The sequence below is a fragment of the Odocoileus virginianus genome, chromosome 1, assembly GCF_023699985.2.
Source record: "Odocoileus virginianus isolate 20LAN1187 ecotype Illinois chromosome 1, Ovbor_1.2, whole genome shotgun sequence".
NCBI lineage: Eukaryota > Metazoa > Chordata > Mammalia > Artiodactyla > Cervidae > Odocoileus > Odocoileus virginianus.
Window position 1 is genome coordinate 88,948,260 of NC_069674.1, and position 24,953 is coordinate 88,973,212.

A 24,953-nucleotide genomic window follows, 5' to 3' on the forward strand; every position below is an offset into this window, starting at 1 on the left:
CAAATTGTTACAATTTCAACCCATCTCAAATCTTATCTGGTTTGAGCTTATCGATTGTAATGAACCCTTTATTTTTGTTTCTCTATATATTTTAATGCCATTTGTATATATTTTGTTATACTGTTAAAGTACATATATTTTCCTAATTTTTAAGACTGTTTATCACAGGTGAGAAAACATATGAAAGAAGAATATAGAAAGCATTTTATTTGTAGTATTTATGTTAGTGAGAAGAATAATTTTATGAAGTAAGGCTCCCCATATTTAAAATGAATCTCTCTCTTAGATGTCTCTAAGACATTTTTTTTTTTATGCAGCTGTGAGCTACTGGGAAAGAATCTGAAGACAACAGTGAGCATAGGACAAATAGAAATAGAATTAGCAATAGGCTACATGGGTAGAGAAATGAATCACAGTCCAAAAGAAAAAGACTATATATGATAAAAATTTAATATGAGAGAGTACAAGGAAAGAGGCTTCCATAATAATAGTCCCTTTGAAGTTAATTAAAATTACTTTTTAAGTGAAGATCGAAAAAATAATCATTAAAGTATTTATTTGAAGATCTGCCTTATTGCATTAAATACTAATTAATACTATAGAAAAGCCTCAATGATTAATTAATCTAAGGTACCAAATAAAATTTAAGGTATTTTTTGCGGGGGCTATCCATTTTTTTGTTTTGTTTTGTTTTATTACAAAGTATTCAAGATAGAGTGTATGCCAATTATTTTACTTTGAAGAAATTCTTTTTTTTTTTTTTGCCAGTTCTGACTGATTTGTGATGTGTGATGAAAGGAGTTAAATATCAATTGATCTTTTCTAAAATTATCATTTGAAAATGTATTAAAAAGAAAATGGATAATTATCTATCTTTTAAAAAGGTTGTTTTTAGCTATTATTATTTAAAGATGCATACATATAGTTAACCAATAAAACTCTAAAATATGTGTTGCTTTCTTCTATTTTCTGATATTTCAAAGCTCCATTTAGTTTATTTTTTAGCCATTGATATTCAGTTTCATGTTCATTCTTTTCTGCTTAGAAATAACCTGCATGGCAATAAATCATTTCATTATTTCATTCACAAATAACCTCTGCATTTTCTTGGTGCTTATCGGTGAAGACTACAGGAATTTCCAGAAAGTATTCCTGTTAAATCCATCATGATCTCACTTTTGCTTAAAAAAAAAAAAAAAAAAAAAAGGAAAGATTGAGAAGGTATACCAGTTGGACATAGGAATTTTGTAACATACCTAAAACATCAATAAAAAAAGTAAGTATTTTTAACTGCAGGTGATGAATCAGTAGACAGTGCTAGTTTTAGGTCATTTGATCCTTTAAAAAAAGAGAAAGAAAAAAAGTGGTTTTTTTTTTTTAAGTTTTATTAGTTGGAGGCTAACTGACTTAGAATATTGTAGTGGTTTTTGCCATACATTGACATGAATCAGCCATGAAAAAAAGTATTTTTTTAAATGTTAAAAAAAATATATTTAAAGAAAAATATTGGGTTGGTCAAAAAATTTTTTTGTAACATCTTATGAAAAAATCCAAATGAACATTTTGGCCAACTCAATAGTATTCACACCCTCTAACTGGAAAAATTACCTTTGGTCTCACATAATCTATTCCTACTTCAAAAATTCATTTCAGATTGTGTGCCTCAAAATTAGAAGCCATAAGAAAGTAGAAACACACCAATTACTAACTGAAGATGATAAGATAACTTTTGTAGAATTGCAACCTAAAATAACACCTTGCTACTAGACATTTACATGGATAGTGTGCACCACACTGTCATAGGATGGCACGATGATCAGGAATGTTATATGTTTAATGAGGAATGGAGACTCATGTGCTTTTCGTTTATTATTCTGAGTTTTCATATTATACTAAACAGATCACTTAAAATACAGCTTTGGTAAACTACAAAGAAAAGCTTTATAAAATAAATCATTTTAGGATATGTGATTGGGTGTGGTACTGAACAGCAACTTTACGTTTTAGCATAAATTGTTAGATGGCTGGTAATCTCCACTGTGCGTACTGGTTTCACACAGACATTTTAAAACGTAGGGTGAAAGCATATGATTTCACTTTAGGTGGAGCGCCATTCAAACTTTTTTGCACTGTCTTTCCCTCTTTCCACCCCTGCTCCAGCCAGGCAGGCTTTTAATCACCAAATTGCCATTCATATTTCTGTAATGTCTCAAATGCACAGTGTTTCAAGTGAATTATGTTTATAAGTCAAATGTCACAACCTTTGGAGCAACTCTTCTTGTTACTTTACATTTTCTAAGAAGTTCTGTGCCATAAGAAGATTGTATTTATGTTTAATCAGAGGGAAAATTGTTAAAAAGCATTTTGTGACTTAAGTAGAAAGAGATGTTCTTTGTAGTTTACACTCAAAAGAATTGAAATTCAGTTAAACTTCTTTTCTGTGGCTTAAATGTACATACAATCACAGTAAGAAATATTGCTTTGTTATAAGATGAGCATAGCGGAATAGATATTTCAATAAGATAAACCCAAATTTTGTTTTATAATGATAGCATTAAACAATGATAAGATTTCCATAGCAAGTACCCAGCTCATACTTTAATACTTGAATTATATAGAAATCTTCCTGAGATAGGAGTCCTGTGTATTGTATGACACACATTCCATATTTGTTCATCTGGTTTCTGTAAATAGCGTATTGGAAACATTTTCACTTCTTTTGAGTTCATGGATTATCTTGCATGTTGTGCTTTAAATAATTTTTTTAAGTATGATTCATACTAAAACCAAACCAAAAAACTGCATTAAAAAGTTAAGGTAATTGCTTTTATCATTCTTACCTAAAAAGTATAGAATCTTGTAGAAACACAAATGTAAGATCCTCATGGAGAATTGTCTCTCTTTATTTGAAGACTTACTAGAAGAACATATGGATCATCTCTCTGCTGTTTCTCTTGTATCTTGATGATAATTTCTTGGGTAGTTAATCAGTTTTTACTTTTCCAGTATAATCTAAGAATGTATTGAATTACTTGACTGACCTTTTCTGTGAATATAGGCATACTTTTGTAACAAGTTGAGATCTGTACTCCTCTATATTTCTCCATACTGCTTATGTGTTTGTAAATAAGTTGGAAATTTGAATAATGGCTTTTCTTTTTCTGATATTTCTCTTTTTATTATTTTTTGAAATGTCTTTAATTTCAGGGAATTCCTTCTCATTTTAAATTAATACTCACATGTACTTCACCACTCTTTCTTGCATTCAACCATCGGTTATTGAGCATCTGTCACTTATTAGGCATAGTACTCAAGACTGAATTTAGAAGAATAAACTTGATAGACATGGTCCCTACCCATGAAATTGAGAGTTTGCTATGAGTGGTAATGTGAATGAAGATGTAAATATTGTTCTGGAAGGGCCTAGGAGGGACACTAGCGTGGACTGGATTGATTATGGGAAAACTTGCTAGAGGAAATTGTATTAAAAACTAAAAAATGAAGAGGGTCTTAGCTAATGATATAGATGATAAGGACTATGGAAGCGGAGAGGTTCAGAGAATATTTTGGAAGGAAGAAAGAACCTGGTATTTTAAGATTCTAAGGCAAAATAAACATGGCTAGAGTTTTCAGAGAACTTACAAGTAGCTCAATGTGCCCAGTGTAGAAGGGGCGCAGGAACTGAACTTGGAGGTATAAGCAAGTGTCAGATTATGCTGGGCTGTTTACACTGTAGGGTTTGGACTTTATCCAGAGGCATCTAAAGCCATTAAGTTAAAGAAAAGCTTCCCACAATCATAGTTACTGTATGAAAATATTGCTCTTTTGTGCCTTGGAAAATGGGCTGGTGGGTTCAGGTGACCTTCTTTTCCATATGTTCTCTTTCCTATTTTTCCAGATGATTATTATATATCATTGAGTTTCTACTTGAACTGTTAGTAGCTATTCTCTGTCATCATTCCTAGCTGATTGTCTTACTTCCTGTTTAACTGACAAAATTGAAGCAGTAATGAAAGAATGTTGGTAAACCTCTACCTACCAGCATTGATATCTCCATCTTATACCACCTCTCCTATTCCAACACATGTACTTTCATTATTCCTACCCAGGATTTTGCTTTTCAGCCAAACTTATCCTTTCTCATCTACATAAATGATCATCCCAGCAGTTCTTCTTTCTGTTACACGTTGTCCGTTACCCTGTGCTATTTCTCTCATCTCAAAACAACCGTAGTAACAAATTCGTCTTTGTTCTTTATCCCATTAGCTACTACCTATTCATCAAATTTAATCATGCTGCTCTTCTGAGTCTGTGTTTATGAAGTTTATAAATAACTTCTACTGAATCCAATGGTTCTCAGTTTGTTTGCTCTCTCAGCATCATGTGACGTAGTCAGTTATGTCTTCTTCCTGGAAACATTCTCTCTACTTGGCTCTCCAAATGCTATTGTCTCTTGGTTTTCCGTCTGACTTATTGTTCCCCCTTTTCTCAGTCTCTGTGGCTGGTTCCATCTTTTCCTAAACCCACTTGGAGTGCTCCAGCACTCAATCTGTGACTCTCTCCTCTCTCTACATTCAGCCCCCTAGTAAGCTTATTCAGCCTCACAGTTGTAAATATCTAGATATATCCAGAAGGCTATGACTCCCCTTTGAATTAATGATACAACAATACTGCTACAACACCCCCAGATGGATGTTTAATAGACCTGAACATGTCATGTTCCTTAAGCTTGCATGTTCAGAGCTTCTAATAGTCACCATGCTCTTAAAGCAAACAAAAGAAAAGAAAACAAAGAGAACAAAGTAAAACAAAAAGAAAACAAAGTAAAAACAAAAATACAAAATACCTACTCACTCTTAGTTTTCTCTGTCTTGTATATTTCCGCCCAAACCTTTGTAGTCATCCTTGAGTCTTCTTTTTCTTACACTCCACATCCAGTTCATCTGGAATTCCTGTTGACTGTAGCTTCAGAACATAACCAGAATCAACCACTTCTCACCACTTATACTATCACTCACTCTGATCCAAGTCGCCATCATCTCTCACCTATATTATTGTAATACCCTCCTAACTGGTCTCTTTTATTGCTATTTTGATCTCCTACAGCCTATTCTCAGCACACCAGTCAGTATGAAGCTATTAAAATGTTAACTCATAACATGCTACTTTGTTCAGACCCTCTAATTAATGTGTCTCTATTTCACTCAAAATCTCAATCTCAGAGGATTTACTATGGCTTATAAATTCTGACATAAATTTCTCTTTTTCCTTTTACTCTCTCCTTTGCTCATTCAATTTCAGATGTACTTACTTCTAAAACATTCTGCCACTTGAGGATTTTTGCTTTCTATTCCCTCTGCTCCCCAGGTGGCTGACGGGTAAAGAATTTGCCTGCCAATGCAGGAGACACGGGAGAATCAGGAGACGCGGTTTGATCCCTGAGTCAGGAAGATCCCCTGGAAGAGAGCATGGCAACCCACTCCAGTATCCTTGTCTGGAGAATTCCATGGACAGAGGAGCCTGGTGGGCTGCAGTCCGTAGGGGTCAAAGCGTCAGACACCGCTGAGGCACTTAGCAGCACCAAATGCTCTTCCCCTTGAGAAGTACATGACTGCTTGAGCACCTTGTTGATATGAAGTCCATTGTGGTATTAGTTATTGATTGATTGAACATAGTACCCCAAATTGAGCAGCTTCAAATAGCGGTCACTTATTTTCTCACATTTTCTCTGAGGCAGGAATCCAGTCATGGCTTAGCTGTGTCCTCTGCACGGCTACAATCAAACTGCCAACACCAAAGTCACCTCTGAGACTTCATTATGTATCTTGATTTTCTATCTGTGTCCCTGCTCACATGGTTGTTGGCCAAATTCAGTTATTCATGGGCTGTTGGAGTGAGAGATTCAGATTCTTGGCTGTAGTCTGCCCTCAGCTCCTTTGTGGATAGGCCTTCCCAACATGGCCGCTTTCTTCCTCAAAGCTAACAATGGAATGGTATTATAATCATTTGTGATGTGATCCCCGAATTGATATTCTGCCACTTTTAGCATATTCCAGTTATTATAAATAAATTACAGGCTCCATCCACAGTCAAGGAGACAAGATATCACAATTGTAAGTCTACCAGAAGGTAGAGATCCCGTGGTCCCCCTTTAAAGTATGTCCATCGTACTTTTTAAAAAAATTCCATTTTCTCTTATATATAGGTCTTTAAGGGACAAGGAAGATGGTTTTCAAGTCTACATTGGAAAACCTGAATCGCACTAATATTATAATCATCCGCTCCTAAAATAACACTTGAGTGAATATTTGAATGAAAAAATGGTATTTAATATTTAGCTTTTAGAATATAAAAACATCTCAGAGAAACTGTGATGCCAGTGTATGTGTATATGAGGTAATATTTGTAAAATTAGTAACTCTCACAGTGATGGGAATTACTGCTTCTTTTGACTGTCCATCATACTTTACCATATTCAAGATTGTAACCACCTTGAACTTGTAACTTCTAAAGAACTTCTTACCCTCTTCAAGTTTTTTTTTTTTGCTCAATAATACTTAACAGCTTCTTTTTTTTTTTTTTATACTACATTGATTGTTAGGTTGATTTTATTTTTTTATTTTTAATTTTTTTTCAGTTGCATTTTTTATTTTAAAATTTTTTTTTCATGGCTAATTCATTTCAATGTATGACAAAAACCACTGCAATGATGTAAAGTAATTAGCCTCCAACTAATAAAAATAAATGGAAAAAATAAAAAATAAATAAAATACTTAACAGCTTCTAACATACTATATAATTTAGGCTTTCATTGTGATTATTGCTGAGTTAACAAAACTCTTTACCCACATAGCTTCCATCAAACTCTTAACTCTGTTTTTCTGAAAAGACTTAAATATGAGGTTCATATATTATGAAGCATTATTACCCCTAATTATTACCCCTGATTGGGAAATCCCATCAGACTTGGAGAAAATAAGAATGAATTGTAGATCCATAATAAGGACATTATATTTTAAGTTTTTCTGAATGTCTGGAGTCTTGTAAGTAGGCTGTCCCCAAAGGGACACTGAAGTTTACACTCATGGACTTGTTGAAGACACACTGACAGGTGTGAGGCCTGGGGCTCTGAGGCAGGGTGGTGTGGGTGGGATGTTCCTGCCCCTGCCCCTGGTGGTTTAGTCACCAAGTCATGTCTGACTCTCGCAGCCCCACAGACTGTTGCCCGCCAGGCTCCTAGTCCACAGGACCTCAGGCAAGGATGCTGGAGTGGGCTGCCCTTTCTTTCTCCAGGGGATCTTCCTGCCCCAGCAGTGAAACCCACGTCTCCTGCAGGCTGTCTCCTGCGTTGCAGGCAGATTCTTCACCAACTGAGCCACCAGGCAAACCCGCCCCAGGGGGACCCCGTATCCTTAAACCTCAGCTGTCTCCTGTGGGGCTGCCGCAAGGACCCCACTGGGAGCGATGCCTGGCGCTGGCCTTCGGCAAGCAGCAGTTCCCGCCCTACATTGTGCTGCGTAGACTGAATAGGCCTTTGATTCTCAGTGTTTAGTAGAGACTAAAAAGTTCCCCTGATAGGCTTCCTAATTATTCTCTCCCTCCAGGACCTTTGACGGTTTCGTTTTCCAGGCACTCTAGTGACACCACTCCCTCTCTTATGTCCCCTCGACCTCAGGTTGTGTGACTTCCTTTCTGCATTGACTCATTCTCCCCCCCCATTTGGTTTCACAGCTCTTTCATCACAGATATCACACATTTCTTGCATGAAATATCCTCTGTTTTAATTACCTAGAATAATTTTTATTTTCCTTAATGGTACCTGATTGGCACAAACCCAAAGTCTCCGATTAAGCTCAAAATTCCAACATTCTTTGAGAGAAGATCTAATTGGCTTATATTGGTCAGGTGCCCACCCTTGAATTTGTCATCTATGGACAAAGAAACAAGGCCATGTAGTATGGGACTGACTGACGGGAACATCGAAGGACTGTCTCAAAGAAAGAGACGGCATATTAAGCTGCACTGGGATGTATAATGTTCTTATTGAGCTGTCAAATAACATATTCAAACAAAACATGCTTGGATCAGAAGCACATAGATGTATGTATGAGCAAACTTTGGTTCAGAAACAATTCTTTCTGGCTTAGACATTCACACATAAATTCTTCATTTCCTCATTGGACTGTGCTTTGTCTGTTTGACCCTTCAATAAAATTCAGAGGTGAAACTTTTCAAACTTTTTCAAATGATACCTCAGGAGTTTCTTCAACATCAGATTTATATACTCAAATCAATTCAGGCACATAAGAATGTAGGTGTGGGATTCAATTTCCTTTTAGATTCATTTCCGTCTGAGACTTCCCCTTACTGGAATATATTATCAAAGCATCAGACAGTCTGAATGATATTTGAACACTACCAGATTATGGTGCTACCAATTACAGAATAAACAGATCATTTTTATATCTAGTGAATGCTTCACACATGCAGAATAACTTTTCTTTAATATTGTGAACCTTAATTTTTCAGGTGATGCCTTAAGAAGAAAATCTAGCCATTCCTTGAGTGTCTGAGGATTATTTCTATAATACTGGGAATATCCTACTAAATACTTTTTGAAAACCAACTTGGTCATTAATAAAAGTTAGTGAATTTTGATGGTTTACAATAGATCTTCACAGGCATTGTTTCCCAGATCATCTAGAAAAGCCTAGTTCAGCCATAGAATATAAATATTGGATTTTAGTTAATAATCATTTTTTAAAATGTAATAACTCAGCACAATTATGTTCCATTTTTGAAGACTTGAACCACAGTTACTAAAAGACTGAGCATAAATCTGTGAGTAGAATGCAGCCATCTGTCTCTTAGCCTGCAATAAATACCTAAAGATGCAAACTTGTGAAAAGGTTGTTTATCAAAAGACATCATAATTCAGAATTTAAAACACTTTTTGGACATTTCCCTAAGAGAAAATGTTATATATGTCTAAAATTTTCAAGCTAAATTTTAGAAATCGTTAAACTTATGAGAGTAGGTCATGATTCTTTCCTAATTTCACATCTAGGGAAAGAGTTTTGAGTGAGGGTATTTCTAACCCATTACTCAGGTGTGAGTGTGGCTCTAAGAAATTTTGTGAGGTAGACATATCTTAGTTTTTGCATCTTATCACCTGCTTTCTGTTTTCCTCTTCATGTCTCTATAAATATCTCTTTTAAATGTCCATGGCCTTACCTTGGCTTTATCACATTTTCTGGGGTCTGCCCTTATCTGACGATGGCTTCTCATGGTAAACTGTGTCATGCTTCAAAATTGCTTTTTATTTTTTTAACTAAGTTTTATCCTGATTAAAACTATCATTTCTTCAGCACAGCAGACATGGGGCTGGTAGGAAAACCATGACAAATTAGAATATTGCACACTTGAAAAAACTAAATATTTTTGCATTTTCCTCTCGGTAGTCTAATCTTAAGGAGATCTTTATTCACATATTTCCCAACTTTATACATGCTTTAGTTACTATTATTCCTCTTCTATACCCTCCCCCTAGAATAGAACATGCTCTCTCTTCTTACTTCTTTACTCCTAAATCCACTGTACTTTGAATTTGTACTTATACTTTTTTACTGATATCTCTCTATTAAGATCATCAATTGATGAATGCTGTTGCCATTAATTCAGCTCTCTACATGACTATTCTAACTTTTTCTCACAAGAAAATGCTAACTTTTTTGAAAAAAATCCCTTTACTCTTGGTTTCTGTGACATGCAATGCTCTTAATTCTCTGGACAATCCTTCATAGTCTTGAAAGGTTCTCAGTGTCTCGAATGTTACTTAAATGCTGAAAGAGAAAAAATGCCTCATTGATACTCATTTGCTTAGTTGAGTTTTTCACTGCAAGTACAGAAAGTTGTATTCCCTTGTTGTCAAAGGGCTTAGAGTCTAGTGAGGGAATCAGACAATAAAACAAGACATTGTAACACAACCTGGTGATTGTCATAATAGGAATGGGATTATCCAGTTTTCTCCTCGGTTATAATTTTGTAAAGCCTCTGTACTACACTCAAGACTCCTGAGATAGTAGAACAACAGTCTCGCAGCAGTTACCTACTCAGTTCAGCATCACTCCGTGCTACTGCCCCAAATGCAGTCTGTTTTGTGGACCAGAAATAGCCACGAGATAATATGTGTCCTATGTGTCTGAATTCCGTGTCCACAATGAGTGTTGTTAGTTGCTTACAGCACTTACCACCACTGAATCTGATACAGGAGAAGCTACAAAATCTCTGCATTTAGAGGGAGGAACTAAGGACTCACAACGCACCCCTTGTCTGCTCCAACAGTCTAGTGGGGATGGAAATTTTTCTTAGCACAGCTATTTCCAATTAGTGGAAGTTCGCTTTCAAGATGAAACCCTCTGCCTTCCCCATTCTAGCTAGCCTATTCTGAAATGCTCCCTTTTTGTGTATTTCCACTCTCCTTGGGACCATCATTCCCTAAATGCCTTTTCTGTGTTCTGTGTGGTTCTCATTCTATCCCAACTTTTGAAGGCAAGAGTAATTTCGTCCATATAATCCTTGGAAGAAAAGATTCCTTTCTTAACTAGAATCTGAACTGGGAAGGGGGAGAAAAGAACTACGTGTTGTGCTGGATCGTGGACTTTATGACTCAAATTTTGACATGTTTAAGCTCCCTGTGGCAGCTAATGGTTTTCTTGTCTACTCTTGCATGGGCTACATTTATACACAGGATTTCTTCTGTTTGGAACATTCTTTTTACTCCTTGCCTTTGCTAATCCGTTCCTTCTTTTTAAGAGTTCAGACTTCTACTTTCACTAGGAAGCTTTCTTGAGCTCCCTGTTCCCGCAATCCATTTTCTGGTGAAGATGGAAATTCATCCTCTAACCACTTCATGTAGTCTTCTATCAAAACACTTTCTGAATTGTCATTTATACTTTGACTTTTACCACTGACCTCAATTTTGTATTTCTTATTGCTCATGTCTAGCATATTTGGCATGCCTGATTTTTATAAAATGAAATAATGAATAATTAAATATTTAACTGATAGCATATAACATAATAAAGTAAAAACATTTGGTCATGTTGGGGCAAATATTTTGTTAGTTTTCATTACACACAATTTTCCTTTACTTGTGTATACAGTATATTCCATTATCATTAGAACTCTGAAAATGTGAGTGTATCTGTGTATGTTGAGGGTAATTAGAAAATGGCTTTGATGGTGAATGGTAATGGTAGAGTAGCTGTTCGTATGTATAAAAAGTTTTATATATCTATATATATGCACTCAAGTGTGTATGTATATATATGTATGTGTGTCTCTCCAAGTTATCATATTGTAATAAAAGGTAACTGAAACTATTATAATTTGGAGATTATCATTGTTTTACTATCTTTCACTTTTCAACATTTGAGATTTTAATGAATTTTAAAGAAAAATATTTTCCATTTTAATTAATTAAAGGTTATGGATAGGAAGATATTCTATCTAAACATTGTAATGCTATTTATAAAACTGGATCATATATGTATGAAAAATTTTGGTAATGGTAATTTCTCTTTTGATATGATAAATATGAGGACATATCACAAAGTAATGGGACACTCAAACTCTGGAGTTAGATTAGGTTCAAACCCCATGACCAAAAATAAATTCATTTATCTCCCTTTCATCATCTTTGAAATAGAAATCATAATGATTCCTGCCTCGTCATTTGCTTTAGTGACCAATTCAGTTCACTTCAGTCGCTCAGTTGTGTCCAACTCTTTGCCACCCCATGGACTGCAGCATACCAAGCCTCCCTGTCCATCACCAACTCCCAGAGTTTACTCAAACTCATGTCCATCAAGTCGATGATGCCATCCAACCATCTTGTCCTCTGTTGTCCCCTTCTTCTCCCACCTTCAATCTTTCCAAGCACCAGGACCTTTTCAAATGAGTCAGTTCTTTGCATCAGGTGGCCAAAGTATTGGAGTTTCAGCTTCAGCATCAGTCCTTCCAGTGAACCCCAAGACTGATCTCCTTTAGGATGGACTGGTTGGATCTCCTTGCAGTCCAAGGGACTCTCAAGAGTCTTCTCCAACACCGCAGTTCAAAAGCATCAATTCTTTGGTGTTCAGTTTTGTTTATAGTCCAACTCTCACATCCGTATATGACTACTGGAAAAACCATAGCTTTGACTAGACAGACTTTTGTTGGCAAAGTAATGTCTCTGCTTTTTAATGTGCTGTCTAGGTTGGTCATAGCTTTTCTTCCAAGGAGTAAGCGTCTCTTAATTTCATGGCTGCAGTCACCATCTGCAGTGATTTTGGAGCCCCCAGAAATAAAGTCTTCACTGTTTCTACTGTTTCCCCATCTATTTGCCATGAAGTGATGGGACCAGATGCCATGATCTTAGTTTTCTGAATGTTGTTTTAAGCCAACTTTTTCACTCTCCTCTTTCACTTTCATCAAGAAGCTCCTTAGTTCTTCATCACTTTCTGCCATAAGGGTGGTGTCATCTGCATATCTGAGGTTATTGATATTTCTCCCAGCAATCTTGATTCCAGCTTGTGCTTATCCAGCCTTGCATTTCACATGATGTAGTGACCTACTAGATGATTCATATTAAGGCTTCAGTATGGTGCTTGAACATATTGCTCAATAAACATTAGTGACTTGTGTTGGTGGAATAAAAATGTAATTCAGAGTGCTTTCCCACATTGCAAGCAGATTCTTTACCATCTGAGCCTCCAGGGAAGCCCGCATATATTTACTATCTTCTCTGGTACCTCAGAAATAATAATGCATTGATTTCTTTCCCCTAACATCTCTTAGACACTACTGTTTTGCAGTGTAAAATTTTCCAAGTTTTTCATGCCAAATCTTATTTTTCAATTCTATTCAATATGCAAAATAAGAATAAGGGAACATTTTGAAACAACCTTCACTTATTTTATTAACTCTGAGTATCTGTCTTTAGAGAAAGAAAAACAAATTCATCCAAGTTATAAGCTCAAGGTTCCATACTAAAAATTTTAAACTGTGTTTAATTTATTTAAATACAAACACTTTTGAAAATATTTTCATTTTTATTCCACTCTGGCAAAAATAATACTTGTTTATTGTAAGAATTTTTTTAAAATTGAAAAGTTTAAAAAAAATCACCTGTATTTCCACCAATCACATGAAACAGCAGCAGACACTAGTATCCAAAACCTTTCACTATTTTCATGACCTGTCTTTTCAGCTTGAAAATGTAGTGAGAACATAGGTACATATAATTATTTGCATTATTTTAAAAAGGTGCCTAGCATTTTATTTGTATTGATAAGCTATAATTTATCTGTTTCTCCACTATTGAGCATTTTTAATCATTTATCAATTTCCTTAGTATAACCCGTGCTGTGAGATCGATGTCCTGACAAACAAAATTCTTCGTATAGTCACAATGATTTCCTTAAGCCATATTCATAACAATAGAATGATTTTAAGTCAAGGTATATATGCCTTTTTTAGGCTCTTAAAACACTTAGCTAAATTGCCTTCTGAGATGGTTATTTCCATTTGTATTTGCAGCTAGCAAATGAATTCTTTTCCTTGTAAATTTCATCAGAAACACATTATAAATCATATTTTAATTTGCATCTCTTTAATTACCAGTGAGCTTTCCATTTTTTTTTAAAATGTAAATTTTCCCATGATGAAGAATGAGCTTGAGTCAGGACCAAAGAGTCTGGAGCAAAACTGAGAATTGTATCACAGACATCGAAGGGATAGAGTTTCAAGAAAGGTGTTTATAGAAGTTGCATAAGATAGGGACTGCAAGATGCCCAGATGGCATTGGTCGCATGTCCAGGAGAGGGTGAGAGGAGGGGTAGGAAAATGATTCCTATTTTGGGGTTAAGGCAGGGAATGAGAAGACAGAAAGGACAACAGTGACTACGGAATACACTTTTCAGAAGCTTAGGTTTAGAAGGCGAGCAAAAGTGGGGGAAAGGACCAAGGGGTAAAAGAGCAAAAATGGAAGTTTAGAGTCTTAAGTGTTTAAAGGCGGAATAGAAGATGAAAAACTCTAGATTAAAAAGAAAAACAATGAGGTATTTGATATGCAAGTAGATATACAATGAAGGAGTTGGATGTTGAGTTCAGAGCATTGGAAGCAATCCACCAGCTGGAGATCTCTTTATCATGGAAAGTAAGAAGAGATAAGGTAATAAAAATATATAATATGTAAAATATGTTATTGTTAGAGGAGGATGATTTCAAAAATTTGAGAAATCTTTGCTTGATAGCTTCGGTTGGAAAAAAAATGCAGCATTAATTTGCAGAGAGTGAATAAACTTCAAAGTCAGCATCTATTAACTGACATTTTTTTTAATCTGCTAAGGAATATAAGAAACAAGTTTCTATTAGTGAGCTTTCCCCCAAAAAAGTCACCATGTAAAACATATTTTAGGCGGTTTTAATTAACAGCAGGTGGCGTTTACTACCACAGGAGCAAATTTATTCATTTGTTCAACAAATTCCTACTGAGTACCAAATGCAGCATATTTGGTTTGGAAATGCTTATCTATTTTAACCACTGGAAGCTATTTTGTAAAACCAGCATCCTTAGAGAGCTATTGCTGGAATATGTAATCATTTTGGCATAAAACTTAATCTCTAAAAATACAGTTTGAATTACTGCATGATTTCTTTATCTTTAGTAAGTGAGGGTTTGTGATGAAACAGATGAGACATTTAATCAGCTTTTAAAAAAATGCTTTCAATGATGTATTCTAGGAAAAGGCCTCTATTTTTTATGGTAAGACATCTCTTAATCACACTGGACAGTTTCATTGTATCTGCAATAAAGGAAATGAACAATGGAAACATTTATGTAGTGTCTGATTGTCTAGGGATGATGAGCTATAAGATGCAGACCTATTATTTAATGCTTTGGGGATTCCCTTCTCTTCCTCCATCATTCCTTTGAGCTCTGGTTTCTGTACTAATCCTAGGGAGAAAACACAAGAATTTATGTTATTTCTGGATTGGAAAATTAGACTTGTCTTAACAGTTAAAAGATATTCTTAATTAACTAAAAATAGAGGTGGTTAAATTGTCATGAGTAATCATTGTGGCATTTTCCTTCCTTTCAGTAAAGAAAATGGTCCATAACTCTGGGCACTCTGGACATATCTATGAAACCCTTCCAATTTGTAAGTTTGTGATTCTAGGTTTTGAATATTTATGGTGCGCCATACCTCTGTGATGGTGATTTATTTTTACTGAGCCTCATGGGCTGCAAACTGTCTTGCCAAGTTGGGGGAGGATCAGAAGAGAAAAGAAAGCCTGAATGCTATTTTGTTCCCTGTTGAGCTAATTAGGAATCTAGGGCTTATGTAGAAACCTGCAAATCTCAGAGTCACTCTCAGTCAATTAGTCTAGCTCAGGCTTTAATTTAGACTGTATTTAGTTTTTCCTCAGGTCAAAGGGAAAAGAGAAGTATAGTCTTAAGTCCTAGATATTAAAGAAAAAAAGGGAAAAAAAAGTTAGGCAGTGATGACATTGGGAATCTGGTAAAGTGGGAGATCAGTTGAGAGGGAAGACACCTTCAATGTAGTAAAGTAAAAGGAAATGAAGGATTTGTAATGGAATGTGTCATATTATATTCAATAACTTGATCAATTAAAGTGTTAGGATATTCTGATCTGAACGTTAGGATATTCTGGGGTATTTTGATCATCTGCTATTGACATTGTTACCCTTATAATCCACAGACTAACCTTTATTTTACATTATCTAGATTCTCAAATTTCTTTTTTATAGTCTAACAGTGGTATGTATTATTATTTTTAAGATCAGTTCAGTTTAGTCACTCAGTCGTGTCCAACTCTTTTCGACCCCATGGACTGCAGCATTTCAGGCTTCTCTCTCTGTCTATCACCAACTCCCCGCGCTTGCTCAAACTCATGTCCATCAAGTCGGTGATGCCATTCAACCATCTCATTCTCTGTCAGCCCCTTCTCCTCCTGCCTTCAATCTTTCCCAGCATCAAGGTCTTTTCCAATGAATCAGTTCTTCACATCAGGTGGCCAAAGTACTGGACCTTCAGCTTCAGCATCCGTCCTTCCAATGAATATTCAGGACTGAATTTCCTTTAGTCTGGACTGGTTGGATCTCCTTGCAGTTCAAGGGACTATCAAGAGTCTTCTCCAACATCACAGTTCAAAAGCATCAATTCTTCAAAGCTCAACTATTTTCAGGATAGTCAAAAATCATTGTATCTTTATCTCTTAAAGAATTAGTCAATACTTTATTGTCTTTGATTAAGATGGGAAAGAAGTTCTGGTCTCATCATCAATACATTAATGATGTAAATTGGCACTTTTATAGATTGGGAAGATTTGCTCTCTTTGTGTTGATTTTCATTAGTTTTATTTCAGAATATACCCTCAAGGGGGCAAATTGAGGGGCATACATTACCCGTAATATATGCAATGCATACACTACACAAAATCGGGTAAGGGATATAAAAGATGAATAGTGTATGGCCCCTGTTCTAGGAGAACTTAACAAAAACATAAGGGAGAGAATGTTCCTGAATAGTGATGCAAGGTGTTTTTTCTTATATTTGAATACATCTTTGAAGAAATAATCCAAAAAATCAAGTTGTTAGATAGAGGTCCATGTTGAGAGTATTTATTCCCTCTCAGTATGGATATCGCTTATATATCCATATTTCTTTATGCAAATGTGTTTCTCTGCATATGTTTGTTTCTTATACACGTAATTTACCATATACACATCATTTTACCCCTGTGCAAGGTTTTCTAAGAATTGTGAGCAAAACACATAAGGAAAGGACAAAAGATGAAAATAACTTATAGCTAAGAAGAACTGAGGGATGTTTCAAGACTGCATCCTGAGTGGCTCAGATGATAAAGAATCTGCCTGCAATGCAGGAGACCCGGGTTTGATCCCTGGGTTGGGAAGATCCCCTGGAGAAGGGAATGGCAACCCATTCCAATATTCTTGCCTGGAGAATTACATGGACAGAGGAGCATGGCCGGCCTCAGTCCATGGGGTCATAAAGAGTTGGACATGACTGAGCAACTAATGCTTCACTTCAAGGATGAGTTTTTGTTTGATTTACATCCTAAAATATAGTAATTCAGGGAAAGCACATTCTATAAGGAAGAATACCAAAAGCCCGGAGGCAGGAAGTAGAAGCTCAGGGAATGATTAGAAAATATGAAATTGAGCTATAAATAGAACAATGGGAGAAATTGGATAAAAGGTTTAGGGGGGATTATGGGCATTTTTGTCTATGGTAGCCTCAAAATTTTTCATCCTTTGGGAAAAATATACTGATTTTGTATTCCTGGAGTTGGTGGATTTCTGGGTTTAGATGACTGCTAAAATTGCCTTTGACCAAACAACTCAATGGTTTTTATGTTACTCCTTAAAATATTTAAAAATCCAATTGAAGGCTTAATTGGCATATGTTTTGATCACTTTGTAGCTTCTCTCTTTGAGACTCTCTAAGCTTGATCACTTTAAACTCTTCTCAGCTTTGTGTCAACTGATGCTGACACTATCCATAACTATGGGTCATGGGCCAACAGTAAAAAAAGAGAGATTCTTCCAAGTCCCAACAGAGAATAAAATGGATCTGGATTGATTTAACTTTTTGCTCTATCTTCTGGGGAAAACTCTAATTCATAGGATTTCTGTGTAACAAGGGTCCATCAATTTTAACCAGATGCACTTTTGGGTCTCCCGATGATATCACAATAATAGGGTAGTCTAGAAAATAATGATGCTGTAGCTTCTTGGGAGAACAAAGAATGTTTACCACCCAACTCTAAAAAAGATACTTTGCTTACATTTAATTTGAAGATTACTTTCCTGATGGTTTGGATTTAGTGAGTAGGATTGTAAAAGCAGTCCCTTGAGATCTGACCATTCTGTGTGTATTAACACTAAGGAGCTCCTTTTTCATTTAAATTTATAAAGTATTATAAAATTATAAATATCATGACAGAATGGGCCTTAAAAGTAATAAGAAATTTCTTTGAGCTATTCCCGTATTCTGTCCCAAACTCTCTCTCCAAACAACAATGCTTGTTTTCTGACTTAAAATTTTTCTCCATCTTAAATTAGTGAATCTGGTAAAATACAGTAGTAGCATCTATTATCTACATTTAATGTTACTTATTTCTATAATTCAATATATTAAAGCATTTTATTTTTTAAATGTAATTAAGATACTATAATTTTCAAGTAATATAGCTTCTGTTCATTTATTTCACATATTTATTTTATATTGTATATAATTTAGCTTATCATGTTTCTTTTCCTAGAGTGTTTTTTTTTAACCATATACACTGGGGATGGTGGTAATTATGTAAATACTTAGGTCCTTCTCTAATATAATTTCAGTTTATTGATTAATCATATAAATTCTTTATTCCTTTTATATGATGCAGTTTTTAAATCGGTTGTTCATTGATCAATTTAATTCTCTGTCCTGGTCTCTGGAACGAATGTGTGTCCAATATGAGGGACTGGATTTTCATAATCACAAGTTAGCAGCCCAGCCTCATTAATTAGTCTTTGGCTTCTTTGCTCCAGCATTCAATCTTAAGACTGTTGATATTATTTATTACTTAATGATAATTTATTCCTAACATTGTGATTTAAAAATATATTTGACTTCATCTGATTTCATTTCTATAAACTTCCTATCATGTAAACTACTGGTCTGTCAACAGAAAGAGAATTTGAATCCAGTTGTCTCTACCTAAAGAAAAAGAAAATCCAAAATCCCACCTGGTGATGCGGTTGTGAATCAACTAAGATAACTTATTTATCAACTTGTTCACAAAGTCTCACTTCTAATCCAAAGCTGAGTTTTCCAACCCGATACTGTCATTTCACATGATCTTTGTCCAATTCCAAATAGTTGTCTGCCTTTACAGACTTACTTTAAAATCACCTCACCCAGGCCAAACAACATCAAACTTGTTCATAACCTCCTCTGATTTCCCTTGCCTGTGACACTCCTAAGATTCTATTGTTTCTCTTAGGTGGCAGTACCCCTCCCTGAAAGAAAAAAATTATTGCAAGGGAAAATGTTAGTTGCAAAATGCACGGATAAGAAAATACACATTTGAAAAACAGCCTGTACTAACATGTCCTAAACTAAACTAAGATTGGCTTTTAAGGCTAAAAGCCATTGAGGTCCATAAACAGTTATATTAAATTCAGGAAGTTTTTCAAAATATGTTAATTTGCAGACACATCTACATAGAATTAAATCACAGCAACTTAAATTATTTATAAAACACACTGATTATCATTTATCCTGATTGCTTTATTAACATAAATGGTGCTTTAAAAAGCATATTAAAGCATCAACCTAAAAAAGTTAATTTATTCAACAGGCATACTGCTTTCAAACAAAAACACAAATTGCTATAGCTGTCTTTAAGAGATATAAAGAACCCAAAGTATATACTCCCACACCCAACTTAGACAGCAAGACCAAATTGCCAGGCCTCCATACAGCTTAGCATGTACATGCAGGTGACTTTACTATTCCATTGTCTTCTTTAGCATGACTTTAGCCCATAAAAATTGCTTGATATTCCATAGAGGTCCAGACTGATCTGTCTTTCACAGAAAACATCAACAGACAGTTTGTGCCCTCAATTCTTTAAATCTTTTGCCTCAGATTGCCTCAAGTTTTTAGTTTGTTGTTTCCAGCAATCTTAGGCTATTGTATCTGGATCTTCGGCCAATCCTAATTAAGTCACTCCTTTTTAAGACCTGCCTTAACCCTAGCTTTCATTTGGTGTTCTGACCTTTAATTCTGTCTACAGCTCTGGAAGTGTGTTACCCTGCAAGGCAATAAGCAGCCCACTCTACGTTGTCTTATGAACGGGTGGTATTGGGGATATTTGGGAAGTTGATCTTCCACAGGCTAAGGGCACACACCTAGAACAGATTTTGCAAACTCAAATCTCATTTCTGCTACTCACTATCTGTGTGACCTTGGGCTGACCTGTGTGACTTGGGTTAACCCTAGTTAACCTCTCTGTGCCCCAGTTTCTTTGTCTGTAAAGTGGGATGTAATAAGACCTATTCCATAAAGTCATTGTATTGATTGATACATATGAAAACAACTTTAGTACCTGACATGTAGTAATAGAGGTATGTGTCATTAACTTATTAATATTAAGATTTTGTTCTACTTCAATTAGTATAAAGTATTAATATTATCAAATACCTTAGGACATTTAAAATATTTTTATTTTCAAAATAATTACACCTATAATTTTCCATGACCACTAATTGTATTTTATGGTATATTTTATTCATGATAATAGAATGAAAAATTGGAAATTTTAAAAAACAAATTGTATAATTTTCATTTTCTCAAACTCTGTGAAAAGCATACATTTGAATTTCCTTTATTTTTCAGACATTCATTTTAATTTATAATCTTTTTCTGTTATGTTTTAAACTTTAGAATAATTTTATTAACAACCTTAAAAATTATGAATAATTTAAAATATAATTTGCTTTAAATATATATATGTGTGCCTGCATACATGTGTGTATATGGGTGTGTGTATTGTAGAAGAGGAATAACTTAATACTTGTTAAAAATGGCAAGGAAGTCTTTATTTAAGAATATAGAAATAGAGCTCAAGACTCCTGAGATACTGGAGTGACACTGAACTCACGTCCCCTAAAACCAAACATGAGAGGGTTTGTAAATGCTGGGGTGAGTTTAAGGAAAAGCACCTGAGGATGTCTGTGAGAGGCTGGGCAGTATAATAAGACCATCTGTGTTTGATAATTGTCACTCACTAAAGTTAGGCTGCTACCTTCCCATAGACACTGGAGATCGGCTCTTGTCTTGTTGATTACCTTTCGGAACAATGACTTCCGGGTCCCTGAGAAAGACGTGTCTGGGGAGTAAGACTGGTGAAAGGCTGAGACTATCATCTCAAAGGCACAGAGAAATGATTTACAATTCCAAGTTTTCTAAACTAATACTTTAAAAAGAAGGAGATGAGGGACCTGGAGTCTGGATGAATACTGTCAAAAATCTGATGGGCCCGAGGGAATCTTTAGTGGCTCAGCTGGTAAAGAATCCACCTACACTGTGGGAGACCTGGGCTGGGAAGATTCCCTGCAGAAGGGAACGGCTGCCCACTCCAGTATTCTGGCCTGGAGAATGCCATGGATTGCAAAGTACGTGGGGTCACAAAGAGTTGAACACAACTGAGTGACTTTCACTTTAGGTTCTCTTGGTCAGTCTATGTGTATATAACTATTATTTAAAGGATAATGTTGGATGTTTTACACCTGCAAGAGGAGCTCTTATCTTCACCGACCTCTTACAGAAGCATATCTTTTAGTTTCCTTGACATTTTATATCCCACATCCTGAAACAGACTTGAAATTCCAGTTTTGTGTGGTCAGATTTTAAATGTAAATTGTCCTATAGGCCAGGGGAAAAAAACTCTGTATCTGACTCAAGTATGCTATGTAGACATTGTCACAGAATTGTAGACAAGATCTTAAATCCCAAGTAGACCTATTACTTCTCACAGATGAAAAGAAGTGAGGGACAAAGCATAAGGCTGTCTGCACGAGCTTCTTTTTTTCCTTAATGTTTCTTTCATCTTTTCTGGTGAAAATGTCTGAAAACTCTGACATAAGCATGACCCTCCCAAGAAGAAAAGAACAGACATCAGTAGAGTTTCTCCACCCACATGTTCTGGAGCTCAGCTGCTGCTTCTGGAAGCTACTTCCCCTTGTTTTCTCTCCGCTGTCTGCTGTGAATATGTGCAGAGACAGAGCTTCATAGCAAAATAATCTTTCAGGAAGTTCCAAGGCAAATTAGAGGTTGGTTACACAATGGTTATAGAAGAAAAGCATTCAGTAGCTCTTTCTTTGCCTTCGTCATGAAGAGCTCTTCACTTTTTGTCCTGGGTTTGAATATTTTCTATTTCTTAGATAGCTGTTTCTTATTTCTTAGTTGTTTAGGTTTTAGATGATGGTTGCACTTGTCATGACCTTCAGTCTGTTTTCATGTAATTACAGTGTTTGGAAAGTTTTTAAGAGAATTTTGATTTTGAAATAAAAAGTACTATGAAAATCTATGGTGTATAAAAAAGCCTCAGACCAGCTTTTTGCCACTAACCAGTAATTAGACTCTAACTTTTAAATTAGGACAACTTCTCATAGGTAAAAGGAGGGCAGCATGCCCAAATCTCTTGGTATTAAAATTATGTATTTATAATTCACATCTTAGTTGATTGTCTTTCACTTTATTGCACTGGCCAATAAATATCATCTATGACTTTAAGCTTTTGAGTTACACACTTTAGTTCTGGATCCAGTTATTGTTTCTATACATAACCTCTTATGTCTAAGTCAAAGCAGTGATCTTAGCACAGTATTTTCACATCTGATATCTAATATAAATATTTCAAGACAGAGATCCTTATCTTCTTTTGCCATAGTTACCTATCAAAAGTTGTCTCCTGATGCGCTATATTTTGTTAATAAATATGACTGCCCTCTAAATTTGTGAAAAATACAATAACATCTTGTACAATAACAACCTACCTCACATAGATAGATTTTTCCTCAAAATCCTTCAGAAAAATTGTCTTCTAATAAGGAATCCTTTCTGAATCTCTACTGATTATACACTGGTAATGTTTTAAAACTGTGTAACTTATTTTCCTTATTGCTTACTTTCCTTTTACTTGCTCCTCTTACTCAAGACACAGAAAACAGTATCTTATTTCCTTTATTTAATATTTCTTTATGATGTTTGAAACACTGTTTCAAAGTTGTTCCTCAGATTGCCCACCCACTAATGTTTCTAGAATCCTCTCCTACAAGATATCAAAGTGCAGAGAAGAAAAAATTACTTTTGGTGTGGAATTTCTTCTCCAGTCTCCAGTCTCCCAATTTTTCCTTTAAAAATCATGTCAATTTTGCAGTCTGGAACACAATATTGCCTTGTTTACCAGCTTGTTTTTAAAAAGCAATGTTTTAAATTACTTCCCCAAATGAATTATTTCCTTCTTCTATCCAAAGAGAATAAAATTGACCAAACATCACCAGTATGGTTTCTAGGCATTTAATCTGCGTGTTCCCAAGATTCTGTGGCTCTTGGAGGCAATAGTGACCTCAATCTCTATTTTTCTTCTTTAGGATCTGTTTTCCAAAACAAGAATTAATTAATGTCTGGGAAAAGCAAGGACAAAATAAAGCCAAAACATGACAACTTATTTCTACACTAACAGGAACCAGCATACTGGAAGGATTGTAGCAGTTGCCTGTGAGCCGAGTCAGGTTTGAAGGATCTCTTTACTTGCGATTGTTATTCTTCAGTCAGTAAGTTGTGACCCCATGATCTGAGCATGCCAGGCTTCCCTGTCCTTCCCTGTCTCCCGGAGTTTGCTCAAACACATGTCTGTTGAGATGATGCCATCCAATCATCTCATCTTCTGTCACCCTCTTCTTTTCCTGCCCTCAATCTTTCCCAGCATCAGGATCTTTTTTAGTGATAATCTAATCTCCAGTGCCTAGATGAGGAAAACCTGCTAAGCTCAACCTTCATGGTAGTTACTTTACTTGTTATGATGAAGAGTTAAATTTTATTTTAGTTAATTGGCACTCCATTCAAAGCACAATTAATCATTAGAGTATTTGCATTCTCTCGGTATTTTACAAAATTCTAGGGATGAAAACGCAAACAAAACAAGGAAGCTCTTTGTCTATACGAAGCTAAAGGGCAATAGGAATGAAAATGCACAGATAGCTTCAGTACAGTAAGAACTTCGTTTGGGCACAGACACTATTATAGGCAGTGAGATGTTATGAGAAATATTGGATAAAGGACTCAATGGCCTGAGGAAGTCTGAGAGGAGTATCTCTTTGAGCAGCAATTTGCAGAATGTGTAGAAAAAAAGAAGAGTCATCCCAGGCATAGGAAACTTGTAACAAATAGGACGATATGCAATATGCTCAAAGACTGGTATGTAGCTCAGCAAAACTAAACTACAGGGTAAGAATAGGGGATGGGAAGACATATGTCTAAAAAGAGGACAGGGGCCAGACCTTAGGAAATGTTACATGTAAACAGGGGTCTGTAGTCTGCCTTTTATTTTAGTGGTGTCCACAAGCTAAGAATGGTTCCTATATGTTTAAATAGTAGAAAGTCAAAATAAGACTATTTCATGACATATAAATTATATGGAATTCAGGTGTCAGTGTACATAAATAAAGTTTTATTGGAATATAGCCTCTCCCTTCTGTTTACAGATTGTCTGAGTCTGCTTTGGCACTAGGATGGTAGAAGTAAATGGTTGTGACAGAGACCCTATGGCCTGCAAAACCTAAAATATTTACTGTGTTTCCTTCCAGAAAAATTTTGCTGACTTTTACTGTAGACCAAAGACTTTAAGAGTCATGCTGTTAAAAAAAAAAAAAAAAAAAAAAGGAACAGCCACGGGCGGGTTTTAAGGAAGAAAGTGTCTCACCAAGTAATGTTTTGTAAACTCTTTGGTGGCATATTTTGAAAATAGTTTGAGTGCAAGTGAGATTAGTGTCCAAGTGAATGAAGGCATCATGAGCAGATAAGCAAGTCAAGACATGTTTGGTCCTGCTGTGATGGGCAGGTGAAACAGATATTAATATATGACACTAACCTTGGGAGAGATAGACATTCACAGAGAATAAAGCATCGTCTTGCAGAGATGGCAAGATACCAACTAAGTCTCCTTTGAGATAGGAAATTATGAGCCTTACATTGGAAGAGTCACATTATTTGGTAAACATAAATTCGTTTGTGGTCCCCAAAGTAAATGGATGGAAAGAACTATTTTTAATCCCTATCCAAAGTTGTTGTAAATCATTGAGTTACAGGA

At 35.5% G+C, this 24,953-nt stretch overlaps 1 protein-coding gene across 7 annotated transcripts in view; it reads left to right on the plus strand.

The window, feature by feature from the left end:
- Positions 1-24,953, plus strand: part of AGMO (alkylglycerol monooxygenase) — a 365,218-nt gene that overhangs the window by 301,595 nt on the left and 38,670 nt on the right. Inside the window, exon 13 of one of the 7 annotated variants that reach the window (XR_011488770.1) lies at positions 15,147-15,206. The exons of 5 other annotated variants lie outside the window; for them this stretch is intronic. Coding sequence is in view for 1 of the 2 variants with exons in the window: in XM_070470733.1 (XP_070326834.1) it covers positions 5,368-5,382 (15 nt within the window). In the remaining variant the exon portion in view is untranslated. Of the gene's footprint in view, positions 1-5,367; positions 5,398-15,146; positions 15,207-24,953 lie in introns of those variants that run through there. One more of the 7 variants, XM_070470733.1, reaches the window with a different exon arrangement.